Source organism: Pleurodeles waltl, chromosome 9 (assembly GCF_031143425.1).
Source record: "Pleurodeles waltl isolate 20211129_DDA chromosome 9, aPleWal1.hap1.20221129, whole genome shotgun sequence".
NCBI lineage: Eukaryota > Metazoa > Chordata > Amphibia > Caudata > Salamandridae > Pleurodeles > Pleurodeles waltl.
The window spans coordinates 873,655,151-873,679,857 of NC_090448.1; the positions used below are offsets into that span (position 1 = coordinate 873,655,151).

The 24,707-nt window shown below is 44.6% G+C and overlaps 1 protein-coding gene across 3 annotated transcripts in view; it reads left to right on the top strand.

Moving 5' to 3' along the window:
- RPS6KA5 (ribosomal protein S6 kinase A5) overlaps positions 1 to 24,707 on the top strand; it is a 451,666-nt gene that overhangs the window by 135,523 nt on the left and 291,436 nt on the right. For all 3 annotated transcript variants that reach the window (XM_069208183.1, XM_069208185.1, XM_069208184.1), the window contains exon 5: positions 21,482 to 21,589. In XM_069208183.1, coding sequence (XP_069064284.1) covers positions 21,482 to 21,589 — 108 coding nt within the window. The remainder of the gene's footprint in view (positions 1 to 21,481; positions 21,590 to 24,707) is intronic.

The following is a 24,707-nucleotide window of genomic DNA, read 5'->3' on the forward strand; positions in this document are numbered from 1 at the left end:
CACACTATATACCGGCCAGCTTCTTTAGGAATTGATCCCAAATTACGAGAATTTATCTGGAATAAAGGGCGCTGTAGAGTTGCACTTAAGAAGCTTTATTTGCCGCTAGCACAGGGTGGTCTTTCAGCGCCTAACCTGGAGCATTATTATTTGGCATCTCAGCTCCAATGGGTGTCCAGATGGCTGGCGGAGCTTCATCTCCTTGATACGGCGACTACCGCGGGACCCTGATGTCTCCTAAGAGTGACGCATCTGTTCTACCCACTTACGCGCTCGGCACCGCCGGAGGAGCTTCTCCTCAAAGTGGCCCATAGCTGTTATCGCAGGTCCTTGCGACTCATGAGAGGGATTGTCCCATTTACCCCGGCCCTGGCGCTCTTGGGCACGCCCCGTGCCTCCGAAGCCGTGACTGGGGCGGAACATAGGAGTTTGCACACTGCAGATTTGCACACATTAGGTGATCTGTACAGTGAAGGCAAGCTGATTCCGTTCACTACTCTGGTCGCTGACACGGGTCTCCGGGTGGCACAGTTTCTACTATATATCACACTACTACGCTCTTTATCGAGGGAGTGGGGAGACTTAACGACTGCCCCCCCCAACCCATCTACTAATACAGTACATACAGGTAATGGGGCGGAGCAGACATCTGATCGAATGGTTAACGGAAGCTCGCCGAACTCACTTGGTGCACGAGTATGATGCGCTGCGCACGGCCTGGGAATGTGACTCAGCCACACCCTTCGCAGACAAGCAGTGGGCGTCTATTATTGCTATCCACACCACTATACCACGCAACTCCAGATTTAGACTCATACAATTCTACATAATACATAGGGCATACCTTACGCAGGCTCGCATTAATAGATACTTCTTTCGCTGTGACTCAGCTTGCCCCGTTGTAAACATTTAAATGCACATCTACACATGCTGTTGATCTGCCCCTCTTTACATAGCTACTGTGGAGCCGTGGTCCATTGTTTAGCAGCATGCACAGAGCGCAACATGCCGCCTACATGGGAGGTCTGCGTGTTTATTCCCTAGGGGTCCCCGCCACTGGGCCACCGCAAGATTTCTAGATTTGGGATTTGTAACAGCTAAACGACTGATAACCCGCAGTTGGAAATCAGAGGAGGAACCCAATGTTTTGGGCTGGAAACGATCATTTCCGACCTGGTTGGGTGCTGAGGGGGTGGCACTGAGGAGGGAGGACACACTTCGCCTGTACAAATACCCACTATCAGATAGCTGGGATGCGATGCTGACACACTTACAAACTTCAAAAACAGACTCCACCTCAGCGGAGATAAACTAGCATTTAAGACAGCCCAGCGTTTATCAAGCACTGGGAGCACTATGAGAAGCTTACCGACACGCTTACCAAACACTCCACCCTCATCCTAAACTGCTAAATCAAGGCAAGGTATTCACTATGCACCTGGGACCCAAACGCGGCTCAAACTACACCAGCACACGCATATAATACCGAGGGGATTCCATATGCAAGAAGGCACAGCATTACTACTATCAAATATTTGAAGATAAGGTACTCCATTGTTCAAGAATGTTAGTGTTTTTATTCGTTGTTAATCCAGGATCACCATTTATAAATAACTGCAACTGTATACACACTTAAAGGGAAAAGCAAAAGAAATAACGGATTGACTAGTACTCTGTGTTTAAATCCGGAGATCGGATTCTCATATCATACGAAATGCATATACTTAAATCCAGGCAAATCCTGCCACCTGTACAATGCACTACATAAGTTTGGATAAATCATCCATTTTCCTAACTAACGTTATTGTAAAAGCACCGATTGTTGCTGGAACACTCGCAAATTTGCGAAATGTATAACAGATGTAATTGCTTATTGTGCGAATATTATTATAAAATCTAACTGTTATGCTATCATTGTAATAACAATTGAAATAACAATAAAAAGATTCCTGAAAAAATGAAGATTGGCACAATGCAACTATGTAACCACTTGCTGGTATCAACTAACATATTTAGAACATTAACACCCAGCTGTACTCTAGGGGATCGGTGCAACTGGGACCTTTGTTACTGGGGTGAACAGTATGGTAAAAAGTCCTAAAAGCTGCATTTTAAGATTTGTTTGGAAGGTAAGGAGGTTTTTCATTGTTCCTAATGATTTAACGATCTGGTTCCACAGTCAGGGACTAAGAAAGAAAAGGCTTTCTGGTCACTCTTGATGAGCTGTAGGTGTAGACTTTTTCTTCCAGGTGTCCTAAGTGAATCACCTTGTGCCTTACTTAAGTGATCTTGAAATTGATTTCTAGCGGTAGCAAGTGAAGTTCCTTTTGGATCTGAGTTACGTTGACTGAGAACCTTGCATCAACTACCAACCCTGCTGAAGTGCCTATGATGGATCTAAGGGGTGAGATTGTGTATTTGGGTGTCTTTTTCAAAATCACATTGTCTGAATGGAAGAGTACCCAATCTTGAACAGGTTTTCTGGTCATACGTAGATGTTCTTGTCAGATGTTTGACTTGCTAACTAAAGTTAGAGTTGTTGTGAACCCCAAGGACACTGGTACCAGGTCAAGTGTGTGTGAAATTACAAAGTGGACCAGAGTTTCAAGCCATTTTAGCAAAGGTATGTGAGTGTCTTTTGAATATAGAATGACTTTAGTCTTGTTAGGATTCGGTGTCAACAAGAAGACTTTTTGATCATATAATAAAGGATTGGAAATCCTAAGTTGTAGGTGTCATCAACATATTGGCGTATTGCTACCTTCTCTCCTTGTTCCTTTTCTGTCAGAGACTCTGTGAACAAGTTTAAGGTGCGTTTTTATGGCTTGAAGAAGTGAACATTACAAATTATATTTTGATAGTGTGGAATGTCTGGAACCAATTTCAGAACAACCATTCAGTGTCCCTTCTAGCTGGTAGGAGTTTTCTTTTTTTTAAACATACTCTTCTCAACAATGGCAATACCTTATACCGGTAATGCGTAAGTGCACTTAACATAAACAGTGTCACAATTGTTCCTGTACAAGCAATACTCATGTGAGGCAACACCTGTGTATCTTCTTGACCTGTGCATCCCCAAAGCTGACATGCTTCCGGTTAGTGTGGCTTCATGGAGAGGGAGTATCATCCAGCAGTGTTTTGTCCAGATTCTCCAGGGCACATACCAGAGTGCCCCAGGCCTGCACCCCCTCAGTCGAGCCCTGGCCTCGCTTAGCTTCCTGAAGTCTGACCATCCCCTCCGCCCCTGCCCATTTCATCAGTTCACACTTCCAGGCCGTGCCTTGAGGGCCCCTCACAGCCTTCCAGCTCCTTGTTATCTCTGTTTTAGCTAGGAGGAGTGCTAGATTCTGAAATTGGTTGGGCACCTTAAAACTAGCCATGTGGGGATATCCACTGAAAAAGCAGTGTCTGGGATTGGAGGTGACCTCTTGGTCGATCACCTCTGGTAATGTGCTAGTGACGAATTCCCTCAAGGCTTGTCAGCCCCAGAACATATGAAAAAATTCAGTTGCTTCTTCTCCACAGCATGGGCAATTGGCTTCCACCAGGCCGAAATGCAGCAAGAGTCTGCCTGGCGTAAGGTAAGCCCTATGTAAGACATAAAAGTTGATAAGCGTGAACCTTGCATTTCTAGAAACTTTAGGTACCTTGGTCAGTAAATCCCTCCAATTCATGTATGTGATTGGCGTGCCCAAGTCATCCTCCCACTTTTGTTTGAGGGTCGTGAGGGTAAGGAGAGGTCTGCTTGTATCCTTCTAAAAAGACATGTTACTGCTTTATGTGTGCCTGTAGCACTTGTCAAGTATTGACAGACACTAGACTGGGGAGGCTCAGCGTGCCCTTGCCGCTAGTGTCTATTGATCGCCTCTGTGAGCACTCTGTTGGGGAGAAAATGTCCTTGGGGTAATTCATAACTAGCACTAAAGTCCTCGAAAGGGGGGAATGCATCTACTTTGAGTAAGGCCCCCATGGAGGTCGCTCCCGCTTCCACCCAATGGTAGAGTCCCCATCAATCATCTCTGTGGGGTAACTCCATCAAAAATTGCCGTTGAATCTCAGGGGCGTAGGGCATGGAGCAACCCGACCTGCAGAGGTAATGCAACCAGCAGCGGCACAGCACGTTTAATTCAGTGGAACTGGGACTAGAGGGCGGGCCGAGGCAAAGAATAGTTCTGGCTGAGGACCAGAGTGAAGAGAATTACCTCTCTCTGGCATCATGCGGCCAGCTGTCTACTGAGTCAGCCATTGCAGCTGGCCCACCAAATAGTATGCCTCGAAGTCAGGGATGGCCATACCTCCATCCGCTGTGGGCCTCTGAAGTATTGCCAGGGCCACCTTCCGTCTGCTCGAGCCCCATAAAAAGCCAACAAGTAATGAATTTAATTCTTTGAAGAATGTGCCCGGGATCCACAGCAGGAGAGTAATAAAAAAGTAAAGAAGGGGTCGCCCTGTCAGCCACACGGGGGGAAGAGCTTGGACTTTAGCCAGTTGACTCGGAGTCCAGAGAGCTCGGAATCCAGAGAGCGTGCCAGAATGATCTAATAGGTGGTTCGCTCCCAGAAGGGCCCCCACTATGTCTTCCAGGAACAACAGGAGATCATCCGCATACAGCGCAATATAATGATTGTGCCACGTGAGCTGTAGGCCCCCATAGGCATTCCTGGTGACGGCCAGACAAGCGAGCGGCTCAGTTGCAAGGGTGAAGAGGAGGGGGGACAGCGGGGAGCCCTCTCCACCTGGTAGCCTCCCAATATATATTGCCCCGTGCAGACCCTCGCTTGTGGCATAGTGTAGAGAAATTGGGTCCGGGCCACAAAATGCTCCCCACGACCAAATCTGCACAACACTTCATAGAGGTATGTCTATTCTAAGCTATCAAAAGCTTTCTCGAAGTCTACAGCAAAAATTGCTGCACTGTTTTTATCGTAAGTGTCAGCATCGAGTAGCGAAAACAGTCAGCGGATATTAAGAGCCATATTTCGGCCTGCTCTTGATGGACCAGGTATGCCATGTGGCTCAGTAGGCACGTTGCCAGGTTCGGCTAAAAAGGGGAACAATAAGGGCCTCTTGGGTAGAAGGGGGAAGGTCCCAGCCTCTCCGAGCCTCCTCGTACATATCAGCCTGCTTCGGGCCCAACGTTGCTGCATAGGTTGCACAAAATTCAACTGGGAGGCCATCCAGTCCCAGGTTCTTGTTCCAGGCCATGCTCTTAAGGGCTGCCCTCACTTCGGGGAGGGTGATTGCCTGTCCCAAAGCCTCCAACTCTTGATGCGATAGGGAGGGATGTGTCAGGAGGGTAATTTGCTATAAACCTCCTGGATATCTGGGGGCATCGCGAGGCCTTACTTCTATATAGGACTGAGTAGTAATTACAGAATTCTTGATTAACTTCAGCCTGTGGGGACATTGCATGACCCGAAGGTTTGCACAACTCAACTATGACAGACCCTCTCTATGCTAACCAGAAGGCAGCCATTGCCATCACCCTTAGCATGGGTGCGGGCCACATAGGCTTTGTAGTGTTAGTACTGCAGCCTCACAACTTCCACCACCACTTTTTCTGTGGCCTCAATGACAACAGTCTGAAGATACAGGTCATCTGGGTGTCTTTGCTCTAGTGCTCGTAGATCCTCCTCCACTTTCTTTATGTCTTGTAGCAACGTACTGCAGTTTCCTAGGGCCACTGAGATGCATCGCCCCCTTATCACTGCCTTAAAAACATCCCCCTCTACTAGCCATGAATTCGTAGATCCTTCATTATCTTTAAAGTTAGCTATTATGGGAGAGCTAGTGGTGTCCCCAAAAACCTGGTCTTCAAATAGGTCCTCAGTCACCACATGGGTACTGGGTGTTGTGGGCGTAACCATTGAAGACCTAACAATAAAGGGTTAAGGTCCGAGAATGTTCTGGCCAGGTATTCTGTCAGGCGTGTCAGCTTGTGAACATCTGGAGAGCAGAGAAACCTGTTTAATTACATATGCAGGTCATATAGTGGAGAGAAGAAGGAGTAATCTCTCCCCACCGAGTGATGTGTTCTCCAGGAATCGACGAGTCCCCATGCCCACTGCCAAGCCAGGAATGGCTCAGAAACTTGGGTCGTCGGCAAGTCCCACAACGGGGATGTGATCTGTCCAAGGTCATACCAGAAATGCAGTTAAAAGTCTCCACCCAACAGGACCGACCTGGTGAGGTTTGGGGCTAGTTGGCCGGGAAGGCGTCATCAAAAACACTGGTTGGTCAGTGTTGGGACCATAGGTATTCCCCATCATGACCTCCCGTCCATCCATTCTCCCTATGAGTATGACGTATTGTCCCAGTGGATCTATGATGGATGCAGTGTGTTGAAAGGGCACCCCGGGTTTGATCCATATAAGGGCCCCCACACATATGCCGAATAGGTTGTGCAATAGACCTGACACCTCCACCTGCGTTGTAGGGTGCGCCCTTCTCTGGCATGCAAGTGGAGCTCCTGAAGGAGAGCAATGTGTATCCCCCTTCTAGTAAGATGTGAAAATACCTTGTGGCGCTTGGACATCGAGTACATCCCCTAACGTTGCATGTCAGAACTTTGTAATCCATTATGTTTGGGAGGGTGATAGGTAGTGAATGGCAGGTCACTGGTGCACTAGTCCCACCCCCAGTGGGAGCCCCACCACCACTGCGAATCTGGCATTCGAAAAGTAGACACAACATAACATAATTTTCTTATCAACTGGATCAAAAATATCCCAACTCCCAACGACAAATGGTTTGGCCCATTCACACAACAGTCAAACATGGTTGTGTCTTCAAACGCTCCGGCTAACGGTGGTGGGGAGGCGGTAGTCCAGCCAGTTCACAGTGCCTGGCTCCATTCGTCTCAGGCACCCATCCAACCAACACCACAACTGAGCAAGAGAGAAGCATAAACAATCTATCCGCAGTGAAGGGCAACTAGGTTGGTAATAATGAGCAATGTAAGGAAGTACCCCCCAATCCCAGCGGCTCTGGTCAATTGTAGAGCCAGAGTTTTTCGTTAGAGGAGCTCGTCAGCTGTCCTCAGGGTGATCACCGGCAGGATCGTGCTGGAATGTGCCGAGGTAAGGGACTCAATGTCCGAATCAGTTCTCTCCTCGCTTCCTGGGACGGGACGAAGGGCCAGTCATCGACCCAAACAAGGAGGTGACCACATTAATCACTCTTCTGCGCTCTCTCTATGCTTCCTCCTCGGTGGGAGGTCAAGTCAGTGCCTGGGATTGCCCCCGGCAGGAGCGAGGGCGGCGCTTCCTCTTCTGTGCCCAGAGCATCTCTCCCAGACCCAGGCTAGGTTGTTGCTCCATGATGGCCCAAATCTCCTGAGGCGTTGAGAAAAATGTACCCCTGTTAGTGTTACTACTCGAAGTTGTGCAGGAAACTGCATGGAGTACGCCACCCCTAGCTCCCAAAGTCTTCTCTTCAGCTTGGTGAATGCAACCCTCTTGCGCTGTACCTCTCTGGAGAATTCCAGGAATATCAAAACCCTGTTATTCTCCACCACAAGATTGCCCCTCTGTCAGGCCTGCTGCAAAATGAAATCACGATCTTCGAAATGGAGCAAGCGCGCCATCACTGGTCTCGACGGGACGCCCGGAGGAGGCAGCTGGAACAGGACCCTGTGGGCGCGCTCTAAAGTGAAAAAGAAGGAGACAAGCCCTCAGGAACCACCTTGTGTCAGGATCAGTCTTCCAGATACCACACCATGCCAGGGCCTTCAATTTTTTTGGGTAGCCCCACCACCCTAATGTTATTGCGGTGCACCCTGTTTTTGGCATCCTTCGCCCTGTTCGCCAATGTCTTCAAGCAAGGCTCGATGGAATTCATGTGATTGCCAGCTGCTGCCACCACAGGGGTCGCCTCCAAGATCTCCCCCTCAGCCGTGGTGACCGTTTCCACCAGACGCCGATGGTTGTTGCGCAAGAGGCCGATATCAATGCTCAGCATGTCAATCTTAACTTCCTGATCTTTCGTGATGCCGCGATGGCTTGCAACACATCCTGGAGCGTGGGGGTGGGAGGCACTATTGCAGTCATTGTTGGTGGCATTTGCTCTGGGCAGTCGCGGTCGACCCCAGGGTGCTGGGATCAGTCATGGTCCCATCCCGTTTCCTCATGTACTTGCCCATCGTGTGCCCCCGAGTTGTGCTCAGTCAGATCCCAACTGACGTGGGCAATGTCTCTAGCAAGGGAGGTCCGCTTATGCTACAAAAGAAGACGAGCCAGAGCACCTCCCAACAATTGGCGCCAAGAAGGGTGTAATGTCTAGGGTTGCATGTCCAGGGCACTCAGATGTAGCAATATGGTACAGTTTCCGCCAACCCGGGTCCACCTCCTTAATCGTGCATCAGATACGGGAAAAATTAGATTGCCAGGAATCATGTGCACCTGAGATAGGCCTCAGGCCTCTCCACCTCGTTTGTGCTCCACTGCCTTCCAGTAGTGGCACACATGCAGAAGCCTTCCATCTCACCGTGAGGTGCCGGGGGAGAGGAACAGCTGAGTTGAGGCCCGCAGCACCACTCCGGCGGTCGCCGGTTCATTCAAGTGCCACTGTGCATCACGCTGCACATAAATGTTATATGGCATCCCCCTCATCCTCTCCTCAGGTGGCACTGCATCGCCTTCAATATAGACCCGTTCAGGAATAGATGCTGGAGGCGAGGTGGGCGGTGCAAGCCCTCCCTCGGATCTGTCAGGTGCCCGCCTGGGCCGCTCCCACGTGACTGTACTCTCCTCCAGCAGCAAGGCCAGTGCCACCGCACCTCCTTGCCATGGGCCTCCAGCCGCCTCAGCCCAAAGAGCCGGATTGAGGAGTCAGGCCTTCCCTCCGGGGGTTCTCCTCCTGCCGATCAGTCCAGAGGTAAGTTGTGGGTGCCAATCCCCAGTGATCAGGGGGTGCCGTAGCACTTTCAGCCCAGCCACAAAGGTTTTGGCCTAATTACGCTGGGGCTGTGAACAGAGCCCCTCTCGATCTTCTTACAGGGCTTTTTGCCAGTGCGGGGTCCCTAGTGCCATCTCAGCCCTGCATTCAATCATCAGGGAACGGCCTCACCCTCCGGACCACGCCGCTTCTCAGTGTTGTGTCTCTGCATTTCTGCTACTGTGGCGCTGGGAAGTACTCAGGTGCCGGCCGCCATCTTAGGTGACCCTGCAGTCGTGGCTCAAGTCCTCCAGTTGGCTTTTTTCCAGCATGCCCCATCCACAAACTGTGACGAAGGGTTCCCCTTCGCCGTCAGGGGAGCAGGGGGACAGCCTCTTCTTCTGCATATATTGCATTGCAGGCAGGATGGGGTCAGGTGGGACCAAGCACTCTGTAGCTGACAGCCTTACTCTATTTGCTGCATGGCCGTGCCCCCATGCTAGCTGATAGGAGGTTTAGCAAGGATGTTTGGTTGATGGTCTTAAACAATGCTGGCAGGTCTAAAAGCACTATAAGACAAGTGTTTTTCCTTCCTCTAAAATTGTGAAAACTTCCTCTATGATATTTAGAGTGGCTGATTCCATACTTAGTTTTAGTCTGAAGCCTGATTGTGTTTTGTTTAGGGCGTTGTTTGTTGTAACACGTGAGTGAGTTTGTATTAGCTACTTCTTTTTAAGTTTTACTCAGAAAGGGTAGTTTGGCCACCTTCAATAATTTTTTGAGATTTTCCAGGCCGGGATTAAGATTCTTAAGTAGTGATGGTGTAACATACTCAGATTTGAGAGTTGCTGGAAAGCTGAATTCAGACAGTAGAGTTAGATTGTCATTAAACCATTACCTGATACAGGATGCTCTTAAAGCTTCATCTGAGAGTGCTGACAAGTTGGTTGTAGCAATAATTTTAAGAAGGTCCTTTTTGCCAAGAGGTTGAAAGGATGACCATTTGGGAACTGACCTGACTGGTGTGATGGGTGGGTTGAGACTTTCTTATACTGTATCTTTTGAATTTTGTTCAGGAAAGCATTTCTCATTGGTTAACCTCAGTGCACAGTTGGACCCCGTGCACATAACTATGAGCAGTCCAGCAATAACAAAAATTCCAAAATGGACTTGAAGTAATCCAACAAGGTACACTTGTGTTTAATTTTGTATCATCAGTCAAGTGTAAATGGCCATATTGTTTGGTTGCATGTAGGGCACATATCTGTTACTTGACCCACATTTGATAGTATGTAGCATCTTTTTACCCGTGTTCATCCACCTAACAAACAAAATGCCTCTATTGACTTTAATGGGGTTACCACTCTCTCAAAAAGTGATTGTTCTCTGTACACCTTCATTGGATTGCCCTATAAAAGACTTGACATGACCCACAGTTTCAAACTACTGTGAGTTTGAACTTTAGATATTATTTTTTTAACTTTTACATGTGTTGTTTCTTTAGATCTTCCTTGGCTTTGCAAAAATCATTTTGTTTGCTTTTAAGATGCCATAATCTTTAGGCAGTGTCTGCAATATGTAGCAAAATGCAGCATCCTATTAGCATCCTCCTCTTGTTGTTGACACAGCACTTAATCTGAGGCAGTTTGTTCTCCTTTTGCTGCTTGACTCTTCTCCACCTCAGCACGAGCTATGATGTTGGGATGCATAGTCCTCAGATGCTGCCACATCCCTCTCGCTTTCATGGAATACTGACCAGTTTTACCACTCAGGGACAACCAGTTCCAGCTTCCTTTCCACTTTTAGTTTTTTTGGCAAGCTAGAAGTCTGAAAAACTGCCATACCACCAATTATTTTTTATTACTAGGTGGTTGTGCTGCTGCAGATGTTGATCTGATGACACTTTTCATTCTGAAGTACTCCAACCTGTCCTAGGGCCAGGGTACGCTGTTATTGGTATCTCCTACGTGGCAGTTCTTTCTGAATCAATGATGAATTGTGACTGTGTTCACACCAGTCTGCCTCTTGAAATACCAGTATACTAATGGTTTTGAAGATATTGATTTGAGACTTTTTCTGAAGGCTGCAGGCTTACTTTTGAGTAATGTTCCATGATCGGCCAATGACCGCTTTCGTTTTTCTTTTTTTTTTTTTTTTTGGGTACTGCGGTACTCTTGTAGGACCCATAGAGCAAATGATGAAGTGCAGATCCACTCCTGTGAGGCCTTTAATGCCTTTTCTGCGGTCCCAGATAGTATAGCAAGGCCAAAATACTATTTAAAAAAAGTTTAGTTTACTTTGAAGGGGTAATGTTTTCAAGTTTGAGTGCTAAGGTTTGCTTATAGGCCCAAATAACTAAGAAATTTTGTTTTCTTTAAAATGTCTGTATTTGTAGGTGTCACAAAAGTAGTGCCAATGATTCCTAGTAAAACTACACCTGTTTGGTCGTTGTGATTGTGTTCATCCAATTGGAAGTCGTTACAGCCCCTTTTCCTGCATTAGGGATTGGGATATAATTTGGCTTACACCTGATCACATAATTTCCTCCAGTGCCAACTACATTGAGAGGAGCCTGAACAGATCGCCTATATTGGCGACGGATCCAGATGCAACTTGAGCTGTATACCAGGCTTGTGCCTGGGAACCTGATGAGTTAATTCATTAGCATTAACTGATTTAGCCTAATTTTGAACAGTAATAATTATATGTCAAATATTCAAAATGATGAACAACAAACAAATTCAAATACGTTGAGATACACCTTTCTAGAAATCCCCCCCAAAATTGTTCCACAAATCAGCATCCCCTTTTACGCAGGTTAAGTCAGACTTTGAACTTTGGTGTCAACTGCAGCTGACAGTTTGTGGTAGACTGTTTAATCTGTGAACTAATAAGGCTTTGAGAAACAAACATGGTTGTGTCTTCAAACGCTCCCGCTAACGGTGGTGGGGAGGCGGTAGTCCAGCCAGTTCACAGTGCCTGGCTCCAGGCGTCTCAGGCACCCATCCAACCAACACCACAACTGAGCAAGAGAGAAGCATAAACAATCTATCCGCAGTGAAGGGCAACTGGGTTGGTAACAATGAGCAATGTAAGGTGGTACCCCCCAATCCCAGCGGCTCTGGTCAATTGTAGAGCCAGAGTTTTTCGTTAGAGAAGCTTGTCAGCTGTCCCCAGGGTGATCACCGGCAGGATCGCGCTGGAATGTGCCGAGGTAAGGGACTCGATGTCCGAATCAGTTCTCTCCTCGCTTCCTGGGACGGGACGAAGGGCCAGTCATCGACCCAAACAAGGAGGCGACCATATTAATCACTCTTCTGCACTCTCTCTATGCTTCCTCCTCGGTGGGAGGTCAAGTCAATGCCTGGGATTGCCCCCGGCAGGAGCGAGGGCGGCGCTTCCTCTTCTGTGCCCAGAGCATCTCTCCTGGACCCAGGCTAGGTTGTTGCTCCAGGATGGCCCAAATCTTCTGAGGCGTTGAGAAAAATGTACCCCTGTTAGTGTTTCTACTCAAAGTCGTGCAGGAAACTGCATGGAGTACGCCACCCCTAGCTCCCAAAGTCTTCTCATCAGCTTGGTGAATGCAACCCTCTTGCGCTGTACCTCTCTGGAGAATTCCAGGAATATCAAAACCCTGTTATTCTCCACCACAAGATTGCCCCTCTGTCAGGCCTGCTGCAAAATGAAATCACGGTCTTTGAAATGGAGCAAGCGCGCCATCACTGGTCTCGACGGAACGCCCGGAGGAGGCAGCTGGGACAGGACCCTGTGGGTGCGCTCTGAAGTGAAAAAGAGAGAGACAAGTCCTCAGGAGCCACCTTGTGTCAGAACCAGTCTTCCAGATACCACACCATGCCAGGGCCTTCAATTTGTTTGGGTAGCCCCACCACCCTAATGTTTTTGCGGTGCGCCCTGTTTTTGGCATCCTTCGCCCTGTTCGCCAATGTCTTCAAGCAAGGCTCGATGGAATTCATGTGATTGCCAGCTGCTGCCACCACAGGGGTCGCCTCCAAGATCTCCCCCTCAGCCGTGGTGACCGTTTCCACCAGACACCGATTGTCATTGCGCAAGAGGCCGATATCAATGCTCAGCATGTCAATCTTAACTTCCTGATCTTTCGTGATGCCGCGATGGCTTGCAACACATCCTGGAGCGTGGGGGTGGGAGGCACTATTGCAGTCATTGTTGGTGGCATTTGCTCTGGGCAGTCGCGGTCGACCCCAGGGTGCTGGGATCCGTCATGGTCCCATCCCGTTTCCTCATGTACTTGCCCATTGTGTGCCCCCGAGTTGTGCTCGGTCAGATCCCAACTGACGTGGGCAATGTCTCTGGCAAGGGGAGGTCCGCTTATGCTACAAAAGAAGACGAGCCAGAGCACCTCCCAACAATTGGCGCCAAGAAGGGTGTAATGTCTAGGGTTGCATGTCCAGGGCACTAAGATGTAGCAATATGGTACAGTTTCCGCCAACCCGGGTCCACCTCCTTAATCGGGCATCAGATACAGGAAAAATTAGATTGCCAGGAATCATGTGCACCTGAGATAGGCCTCAGGCCTCTCCACCCCGTTTGTGCTCCACTGCCTTCCAGTAGTGGCACACATGCAGAAGCCTCCCATCTCACCGTGAGGTGCCGAGGGAGAGGAACAGCTGAGTTGAGGCCCGCAGCGCCACTCCGGCGGTCGCCACTTCATTCAAGTGCCACTGTGCATCACGCTGCACATAAATGTTATATGGCATCCCCCTCATCCTCTCCTCAGGTGGCACTGTATCGCCTTCAATATAGACCCGTTCAGGAATCGATGCTGGAGGCGAGGGGGGCGGTGCAAGCCCTCCCTCGGATCTGTCAGCCGTCCGCCTGGGACGCTCCCACGTGACTGTACACTCCTCCAGCAGCAAGGCCAGTGCCACCGCACCTCCTTGCCATGGGCCTCCAGCCGCCTCAGCCCAAAGAGCCGGATTGAAGAGGCAGGCCTTCCCTCCGGGGCTTCTCCTCCTGCCGATTAGTCCAGAGGTAAGTTGTGGGTGCCAATCCCCAGTGATCAGGGGTGCCGTAGCACTTTCAGCCCAGCCACAAAGGTTTTGGCCCAATTACGCTGGGGCTGTGAACAGAGCCCCCCTCGATCTTCTTACAGGGCTTCTTGCCAGTGCGGGGTCCCTAGTGCCATCTCAGCCCTGCATTCAATCATCAGGGAACGGCCTCACCCTCCGGACCACGCCGCTTCTCAGTGTTGTGTCTCTGCATTTCTGCTACCCTGGCGCCGGGAAGTACTCAGGTGCCGGCCGCCATCTTAGGTGACCCTGCAGTCGTGGCTCAAGTCCTCCAGTTGGCTATTTTCCAGCATGCCCCATCCACAAACTGCGACAGAGGGTTCCCCTTCGCCATCAGGGGAGCAGGGGGACAGCCTCTTCTTCTGCATATATTGCATTGCAGGCAGGATGGGGTCAGGTGGGACCAAGCACTCTGTAGCTGACAGCCTTACTCTATTTGCTGCAAGGCCGTGCCCCCATGCTAGCTGATAGGAGGTTTAGCACGGATGTTTGGTTGATGGTCTTAAACACTGCTGGCAGGTCTAAAAGCACTATAAGACAAGTGTTTTTCCTTCCTCTAAAATTGTGAAAACTTCCTCTATGATATTTAGAGTGGCTGATTCCATACTTAGTTTTAGTCTGAAGCCTGATTGTGTTTTGTTTAGGGCGTTGTTTGTTGTAACACGTGAGTGAGTTTGTATTAGCTACTTCTTTTTAGGTTTTACTCAGAAAGGGTAGTTTGGCCACCTTCCATAATTTTTGGAGATTTTCCAGGCCAGGATTAAGATTCTTAAGTAGTGATGGTGTAACATACTCAGATTTGAGAGTTGCTGGAAAGCTGAATTCAGACAGTAGAGTTAGATTGTCATTAAACCATTACCTGATACAGGATGCTTTTAAAGCTTCATCTGAGAGTGCTGACAAGTTGGTTGTAGCAATAATTTTAAGAAGGTCCTTTTTGCCAAGAGGTTGAAAGGATGACCATTTGGGAACTGTCCTGACTGGTGTGATGGGTGGGTTGAGACTCTCTTATACTGTATCTTTTGAATTTTGTTCAGGAAAGCATTTCTCATTGGTTAACCTCAACCTCAGTGCACAGTTGGACCCCGTGCACATAACTATGAGCAGTCCAGCAATAAAAAAAATTCCAAAATAGACTTGAAGTAATCCAACAAGGTACACTTGTGTTTAATTTTGTATCATCAGTCAAGTGTAAATGGCCATATTGTTTGGTTGCATGTAGGGCACATATCTGTTACGTGACCCACATTTGATAGTATGTAGCATCTTTTTACCCGTGTACATTCACCTAACAAACAAAATGCCTCTATTGACTTTAATGGGTTACCACTTTCTCAAAAAGTGAGTGTTCTCTGTACACCTTCATTTGATTGCCCTCTAAAAGACTTGACATGACCCACAGTTTCAAACTACTGTGAGTTTGAACTTTAGATATTATTTTTTAACTTTTACATGTGTTGTTTCTTTAGATCTTCCTTGGCTTTGCAAAAATCATTTTGTTTGCTTTCAAGATGCCATAATCTTTAGGCAGTGTCTGCAATATGTAGCAAAATGCAGCATCCTATTAGCATCCTCCTCTTGCTGTTGACACAGCACTTAATCTGAGGCAGTTTGTTCTCCTTTTGCTGCTTGACTCTTCTCCACCTCAGCACAAGCTATGATGTTGGGATGCATAGTCCTCAGATGCTGCCACATCCCTCTCGCTTTCATGGAATACTGACCAGTTTTACCACTCAGGGGCAACCAGTTCCAGCTTCCTTTCCACTTTTATTTTTTTGGCAAGCTAGAAGTCTGAAAAACTGCCATACCACCAATTCTTTTTTATTACTAGGTGGTTGTGCTGCTTCAGATGTTGAACTGATGACACTTTTCATTCTGTAGTACTCCAACCTGTCCTAGGGCCAGGGTACGCTGTTATTGGTATCTCCTGCTTGGCAGTTCTTTCTGAATCAATGATGAATTGTGACTGTGTTCACACCAGTCTGCCTCTTGAAAATACCAGTATACTAATGGTTTTGAAGATATTGATTTGAGACTTTTTCTGAAGGCTGCAGGCTTACTTTTGAGTAATGTTTCATGATCGGCCAATGGCCGCTTTCATTTTTCTTTCTTTTTTTTGGGGGGGTACTGCGGTACTCTCGTAGGACCCATAGAGCAAATTATGAAGTGCAGATCCACTCCTGTGAGGCCTTTAATGCCTTTTCTGCGGTCCCAGATAGTATAGCGAGGCCAAAATACTATTTAAAAAAAGTTTAGTTTACTTTGAAGGGGCAATGTTTTCAAGTTTGAGTGCTAAGGTTTGCTTATAGGCCCAAATAACTAAGAAATTTTGTTTTCATTAAAATGTCTGTATTTGTAGGTGTCACAAAAGTAGTGCCAATGATTCCTACTAAAACTACACCTGTTTGGTCGTTGTGATTGTGTTCATCCAATTGGAAGTCGTTACAGCCCCTTTTCCTGCATTAGGGATTGGGATATCATTTGGCTTACACCTGATCACATAATTTCCTCCAGTGCCAACTACATTGAGAGGAGCCTGAACAGATCGCCTATATTGGCGACAGATCAAGATGCAACTTGAGCTGTATATCAGGCTTGTGCCTGGGAACCTGATGAATTAATTCATTAGCATTAGCTGATTTAGCCTCATTTTAAACAGTAATAGTTATATGTAAAATAATCAAAATGATGAACAACAAACAAATTCAAATACGTTGAGATACACCTTTCTAGAAATCCCCCCCAAAATTGTTCCACAAATCAGCATCCCCTTTTACGCAGGTTAAGTCAGACTTTGAACTTTAGTGTCAACTGCAGCTGAAAGTTTGTGGTAGACTGTTTAATCTGTGAACTAATAAGGCTTTGAGAACTCTGTGCACGCTTAGAGGGTTTCCATCATCAATACCAGAAGAATATTAGAAAAACAATCCTAAATTGATAATAGTATTTATGTGAGGGATAATAGCGTTTACTGCCATAAGAAAAATGAAGAATTTCCATCTAGATGGAATGCTTAAACTTACTCAACTTTAAAATGCATCCACAGAATATTATTATTTAACAAGCAGACAAACAGAACATAAAATTTGGTGGGTCTTGAGATGGATTGTATGTGAAAAATACTAAATTGATTATACATTTGCATTATCATGTTGGAAAAGATAAAAGTTTATCTTGCCTTTTGTAATGTTGAAAGGAATCTACGCATATTTACTACAATTCCCGGCACCCAAAAGTTCCTGTGAGCATAAAGCAGTGTGGCAGATAGATTGCCTCTTCCTTTCTTACATTAAGAGGTAAAGCATTTGTGTATGACATGAACATGAAGAGGTTCATCAAAGAAAGGATTTTAGTCTTGCTGTCTGAGCTCAAAACATGTAGGCATCTGGGTCAGCTGGAGGAGGACTGTCCCCAGTACATGAAAAAAGGCATTAGAGCTGGTCACCTCTGACTTAGAGAGCAAGTGCCTTTGAAAACAACGGACTAAATCAAATAAGATCCTAACAAAATCAGTGGTGTTATAGATATTAATGAGAATTGAAAGTTCATACTATTAAATGAATGGACGTATGAGAAATATACTGAGTATAGGCTTTTTCGGTATTACAATTGTTTGCAGTACACATTCCTCCGTGGCCATATCGATGTCAGTATTTCAACCTAACCCTGTGGTCTGCAGAGTCATCCCATCATTGTTGTTTGTGCCAGTATAATACATGAGTTTGAAAAAATAGAAATGTAATTCACTTGAGTGGTCACACTTAAAGTTTGAGTTCATCTCAGATTACGCAACTCCATGAGCAAGATCCTGAGCTCAATTCTGTATAATGGGATAATATTTACAGAGGAAGGCATGACTTTATTGAATTGTATTTTTACCACTACAGCCTATCCTTTTGAATCAACACTGGAAAAAAACATGGTTACAGTGTTCCGCTGATCTTATATCCTTGCTTTAATATATATATATATATATATATATATATATATATATATATATATATATATATATATATATATATAGTGGTAGCTCATGAGACCAAACAGGGACGCTGCCCCTCGAAAATTCTTGCTTTTTCTTCACCTCCAGCTTGAAACTGAAACATGCACCCTGCTGGACGCTGTTCTTTTCAACTTAAGTGTTGACCTCCATAACTGAAAAAGGATATGTTTAAGTACTGAGCAAAATAAATCTAATTAGTAACATGTAAATCTGGAAGATGCTAAACAGAAAACAATTGCTGCTTCATTTGGATCATGATTGAAAACTGTAACATATGCAGAGCTTTTTCAGCTAGAATGAAAAACGATAGAGGCTGCTTCATAACATCTCTAAAGGATGTTTCCTTTCCTAAGATGGAGACTTGTATGTGGGTATTCTTGCGCATCATGACAGAGAAAGACAATTGACCTTCCCATGGATGGAAAACAAAAACCTTAGAATATTGACAAGATCAAATGAGCATATTTCTAAACTGAGCAAAAAGCTTAAGGACAGATAAAATCCAACACTGTGGAGAACAACTACCGCTAATATTCCAGACCTCTATTACCAAAGCCTGTGTTTTAGTTTTTGATATGTCTTTTTGACATATGTTAGACCTTTTTGTCTGGGAAAGAATGTGGTTTCTGTTCCGTACAGAACCTCTGTGGTCCCTATATTCAATCAATTGGATTTCAGTTTTCGGATCCTATCTCTGCAATGCCTTTCCTGTAAGTGAAGTAGTATGGTCAGAAGATTGATGCAAGTTGCTGTGAAAAGATTCTGACTGATGCAACTGTTTTATGAGGAGGTTCTCATTTAACTTTGTGGAAAAAGAAATGTGGAAATGTTTTCTTTCTCTGGTAGGAAAAACGTTAATGTATTGAAATTCCCATAACAGAGGATTCAGAGCTTCCTTCAATTCATCAGGACTCACTTAAGAACTCTCGGACTCTCAGAAGTGTTTCAGAGGCACATTAGATGCATATACAAATCCAAAAAACACAAAATTTTGCCTGTTGTTGTATTCTGCCTTTCGAAAAACTGGTAGACGTACAAGAACGGATAAAAAAAAGTGTAATTTTTTACCTTATTCAGTTTGATTAAGTTATACAAAGCAAACCAAATGTGATTATTGCAGCTGCAGCTCGACCTGCTTTTGGTATATTTAGTACCTCTGTAAAAGATCATAAATGGACACTCGGTGGACTTGGTCAAGATGTTTTTATAACCTGTTTAGAGACATACCACTGTAATATACATTGAACCTGTTACAACTGTGAAACATGGAAGAAGACAAGCACATTATAAAGTAATTAACTGACGAACAACATCTGCAAACAAAGGATATTTAACCAGATCAAGTATCTATTAAGCAAAATTTGAAATTAGGGAAACAATTAGGTGATAGCTGTTCATATAACAAGTAAATGGCACAGACTTAGCTGAAGACATTCAGCTGTTGGCCAAGGTACTCTAAAAGCTGCACATACATTTTAATTTTTAGAAGCTTCTCCACACTGAATCAGGGAGGATTCCCCAACTTCCCCCTCCCATGTCCACCCACCTTGCTGGGGCGAATATTACTTACAGCCATACTTAGAGTTTGCTTGGTGTGGGAAATCAACTAATAGTGCTGGGTACCCTGTACAACCTGTTTAGAGTGTATTGATATCTGCACACTTAAAAAAGGATGGGCATCTGTAACTTTTTGGCAAATGTCCTGAACTTACAAAACTCTTAAGACCTTTAGTTTGGATCTTCATGCTTTAAAGTTTACCACAGTTGAGTGGATGGTAGGAATACTGTCAACAGGCTCTACCTTACTGTTTACAGCCACTTTCTCTTCACAGTCACCACCCTCTCATCCTCATTTTTGGTGTTTGGCTCAGTCCTCTGAGGCTCCTTCAAAAGAAACTAAAACAACTAGTTGCATTAAGGGCAACGTTAGAAGTGCACACCTATGAGTTAAATCAAGCTGCCATTTGTAAGTACTTTGTTTTCATGAAAACACCTTTTGTTAATAAAAGCTGACGAGTGCATTGCATAGTCTACCTCAAATTTGAAGGTGCTATCCAATACCTCAAAAGCCAATTCATAAAGTTTAGTTTTTAAGACTTTTTTTCGAAAGTCACTGGATTTGTAAGCTGTTCAGATAATTGAAATACTATGCCTTTTAATAATTATGATAAAATGAGTGTGTTCTACACTAACAAAGACAAGAGGAAATTTTATAGGTTCCAGATTGTTTAAAAAAGTAACACACACTTTTGAAGTTTTAGAAAGTGCTTCTTTCCATTACCCATTTCTTTGAGTCACAATATGTTTCTGATATCTCTCTGCATTAACAGTACATTATCTCCTCCGATCTCATCCCAGAATGTGTACGTCACTTGAATTCTGTAATAGCGATTGATATTATGAGTTTTTAATGCCTTCATCCTTAATGATTGCCTAATGTACTCTATTACATTAGTATGCAACAATATTCTAAGTGTCTCAATCCATGCTTTGGTTCTGGTGGACATGGAATTTGTATAGTATAGACAGTTAAAACAGTTAGACAGTTGAATAATCTGTCCTCTCCCAAGTGCAGGATGGCCATGTAAAGGAGCACTGCACATCTGGGAGATTAGAGTAGTTTCTCCAATGAAACAGTAGTTGAGCAAGTGGACAAAATTGGACAGTGCCAGACAAGGGTGTACTTTTCAACAAGAAGTCACATATTGGTGGCCACAGTTGCTTCTCTTCAGGACCAGCATGCTCACTGGGAGGAATACACGGTCAAGACAGGTGACGTCACATAAGGAGGTAGGCACTTACAAGTTGAGCTAGATCTAAATTCAATGAGAATTGGGCTTTTCAGAGAAACAGCAATTTCTGAAATACAGTACCAGGGCTAAAGGTTGAGACTAGTCAAAGCAAGGTGGCTGTATTAAATTATTACCCAAAAGTATACAACCTCTCCAAGGATCAGCTACAGAAGCATCATGAAATTCCATAAATTTATTCAGCAAGCATTGCTGTCTTCATATATATACTACCATGGATATGAGTCTGGTCAGGTGTGCCGCAGGAAATTATAGCAGCGAAAAAACAATGATCTAGTTATCTTTTCCACACTTCTTTCTTACTCCCTGTTCCCTGGCGAACAGTATTTGGTTCTATATTCATGAACCTGTGACTCAGAAGTAACAAATGTTAGGCAATAAAAGGGTACCTTATTTGTGGTTCCTCGTTGTTGGTGACTTTTATAAATTAATATATGGCCTCTTTTACCTTCATGATGTGAACAATCATGTTGTACGCACTAAATGTGGGACTGCACACTTGTGGTAAAAAGAGTGGTAATATTGTTTGATTGTTGACAGTGTTTGTACCTGGGCTAGAACCTAAACTAGTTAGAAGGTTTGGACAGCCTTTGTGTGTGGGCTAGATGAAACCAGTCATTCTTAAGTAGACTTTTCTGAGATCCAGTTAGTATCTGGCAGCATATTATTAGATCAGCTAATACAATGTCAGTTATCATTGCAGAATGATACTTTGCAAACTACTTTTTTTTCCGCTCTTTTTCCAGTTGGGAATCATATACAGAGACATAAAACTTGAGAACATCTTGCTAGATGCTGATGGCCATGTGGTACTGACGGACTTTGGTCTCAGTAAAGAACTTCTTATTGATGAGGTATGTATCTAAATCTCGGATGTGGTGTAATGATTTTAAAATGTAAACCATGGAAGTAAAAAAGTATGCATCTAAATCTCGGCTGTGGTATAATGATTTTAAAATGTAAACCTTGCAAGTGAAAAAAGTGTGCATCTAAATCCTGGATATGGTGTAATGATTATAAAATGTAAACTTAAGTGAAAAAGTTGCAGCAAAAAAGCCTAAAAATACACATATAACTGAGTTTATCTGTTCTCTTCCACGATGTTTTTACCACCTAGTTCTATAATCTAAACCTTCCTCAGAGAGACGAGGACCATAAAGACTTTACACAAGGGCCCAAAATTGCATTGTCCCTTATTCTAAGTGCTTCGGTCATCTTTAATATATATTGTAAGTGGTGCAAAAAAAGCTCAGAGACCCTGCATTTTTTCTTCACAAATCTTGACATGTGCAGAGGAAAAAATGCAGTAATTTGAATTTTGTTGATATTCTGAACCCTAGAACACCTTACCATGCCTCCTGTATCCTACAAGTCTCCGTATACTGCATCATGGGATAAACTGAAACCTAGGGCATCAGCGTTTCCATAAGAGGTATCGCCTGCTGGTAATATTACATGTCTAGGATTGAGGGCCTGTATTTACAAAGGAATATGTGGGCTTCATTTTAGGTGCATAGAATGACATTCGTGCTAGGGTTTATGACAAGGTGGTGTTTTGCTAGCTGAAGACTAACTCAAATTGTCTGGGGTTTTCTTTTGCTAACATATAAATAATAAGGTCATGGTATCAGTGAACAAGGATTTTTTTCAACAGTGGAGTCTGGTAAAGTTCAGATCTTTCTGGTTTGCAAAGCTTCCGAACTTTTCCAGATTACTTTTGCCCAGGCACAGATTTATTGTACATTGTGAAATCATTATCTTTTTAATGTAACCAAGCCAAGCTCGAAAATGTGTGTAGACATTTTTTTACTGCCAGTGTCCTTTATGCAGAACTACCTTTTAGAAGGCCAAATGATTGTTATAAATCCCAGTTGATTTCCATTCACCTTTGCACAGGTTCCAAAGTAAAACATCCCATGAACAACTAATCAAGGCCTTTTCACAGTTATACACCTTTAAAAATGACAAGTAACCCGTGCTGAAAAGGTTGCAAATAATATTTTTTACAAATACAATAATTAAAAAAATTAAGCATTCCAAATACCTATTATTCGTTATCAACCATATATGCTGTCATGTTTAGCCGCCATGAACGGGAGCAAGAAGGAATTGGAAGACCAGCTAAGCTTTTGTAACAACAGTTCATTTCTATGTAATAATCATGCCATACTTGAGGTATACATACCATTGTACAGCAGGAGGCTCAATGGTATTCAACAAAAAATAAATATGAAAGGTTGATGAAAAGATAATGTAAGAAGTAAGGTGTTTGTTACTGGATTGGCAGATGGCCTGCTGGCCTTCCGGACCAGTGGATGGATGTTCTCTGCTAGTCTAGTGTAAGACTATCCACCATATTTAGAGATCCGTGCCAGGCACTCAGGGATAGCTGATTTAGTGGATCGACTGCGGCTCCGTTAAAGGCACCGAAGCTTTGCTGGATAGGCCCCATGTTGAATTTTTCTGCTCTGCAACGTTTTTTGCTTTTTGGGAAACAAAAAACAAATTACCCTTATCTGGTGATAGTTTTCCCTTAATATGTGGATGTAATTTATTTGCTTTCTCTTTTGGGATCGCATGCTTTCCTTGGTGGTCCTGAGCAGGAAAAGTGTATTACAGTGGTTCCCAATCTTTTGATTCCTGAGGACCCCCACTGAATCACCACTGGAAGCCGAAGACCCCCAAGCAATTTGTACAATATAAATTTCAAATATTAAAACAGTAATTCGCAAAAAATACAAAAACAAGTCCACACCAAAAAAATACTCGAATTGCTGATGATATCATTATTTTCCATTGAAAAAAGTATGCAAAAATTGAAAAATGTTAATGTGAAGGTGGCGCTGAATCTTGGCGACTAACTTTTCAGTATTTGGTTTTCTTTAGGAAAGCTGAATCCTCTGGTCAGATTCTACATCTCCCGAGCAATTCATGTTTTTATTTTTTAGGTACATAAGATCTGAGAAAGCTTTTTCACATAAATATGTGGTGGGTAAAGGAAGTAAAAACATAAGGGCCTCTCATTTCTCCATAGCCTCTCTGTTACATGTTATTCATTTGTTTTATAGCAACTATCATACCAGTGTAGGGTGTCGAGGCACTTTACAGGGGATTACAAGGTGTAGGATTGACGCCATCCACGCTGGTAGTCATTTTTCTAAGAGTGCTCGGTCTGGATATGCACAAACTCAGAATTCAGAACATAACACAGTGATCCTTTTTTTTTTAGCAGCATAAGGATAATGAGAGACTGTGAAAAAAACAAACTTTCTAATTTGTGCCATGCAGTTTGCATGCAACTCTTTGATGGTAGTTCATCGCTCACTGTGCTAGACTACGTATGTAACTTATGAACTGCATATTAACAAAAGAATCTCTGTGACAAAAGCAGTAACCCACTGTGTTATGCACATAAAATACTGTTCTTTGCAGCCGGCATATTAACCATCTGCACTACCTTAGATGAGTCAAAACTGCCACTAGACAAAACTTCCATCTCGCTCCAGTGGGTATATTAATCCCCGGAGTGAACTTGATGCTTTTTTTTTTTCGCCTGAAAGCTGCTGGTTGTTCAAGGAACTTTGAGGGCTTTTACAACTGCTTCATAAATAAAAGCACGCACATGTTTTTGTGGAGAGGCCCCAGCTGGAGAAGTGCCTTCTTGTCGTCCCAGGCCTGTGGACCCCCTGGAAATGTGTCACGGACCTCTGGGGGTCCACAGACCACCGTTAGGGAACCGCTGGTGTATATCACAACTCCACCCACCCCGTCCTTATGTACATTAGAGTAGTGACGGACATGTCGGTGGTGAAAGGTTTCCCAGTGGTGAAGCCAGCTTAGGCTCTGCCATCAAAATCATGGTACCCTAACCCTACTAGAGCAGTAGAATCAAACGTTTGGCTGATGGTACATCTGCCAAGCTCTGAAATAGCCCCAAGGTACTGTGGTAGCTCCCTCATTGAAGCGGATTAG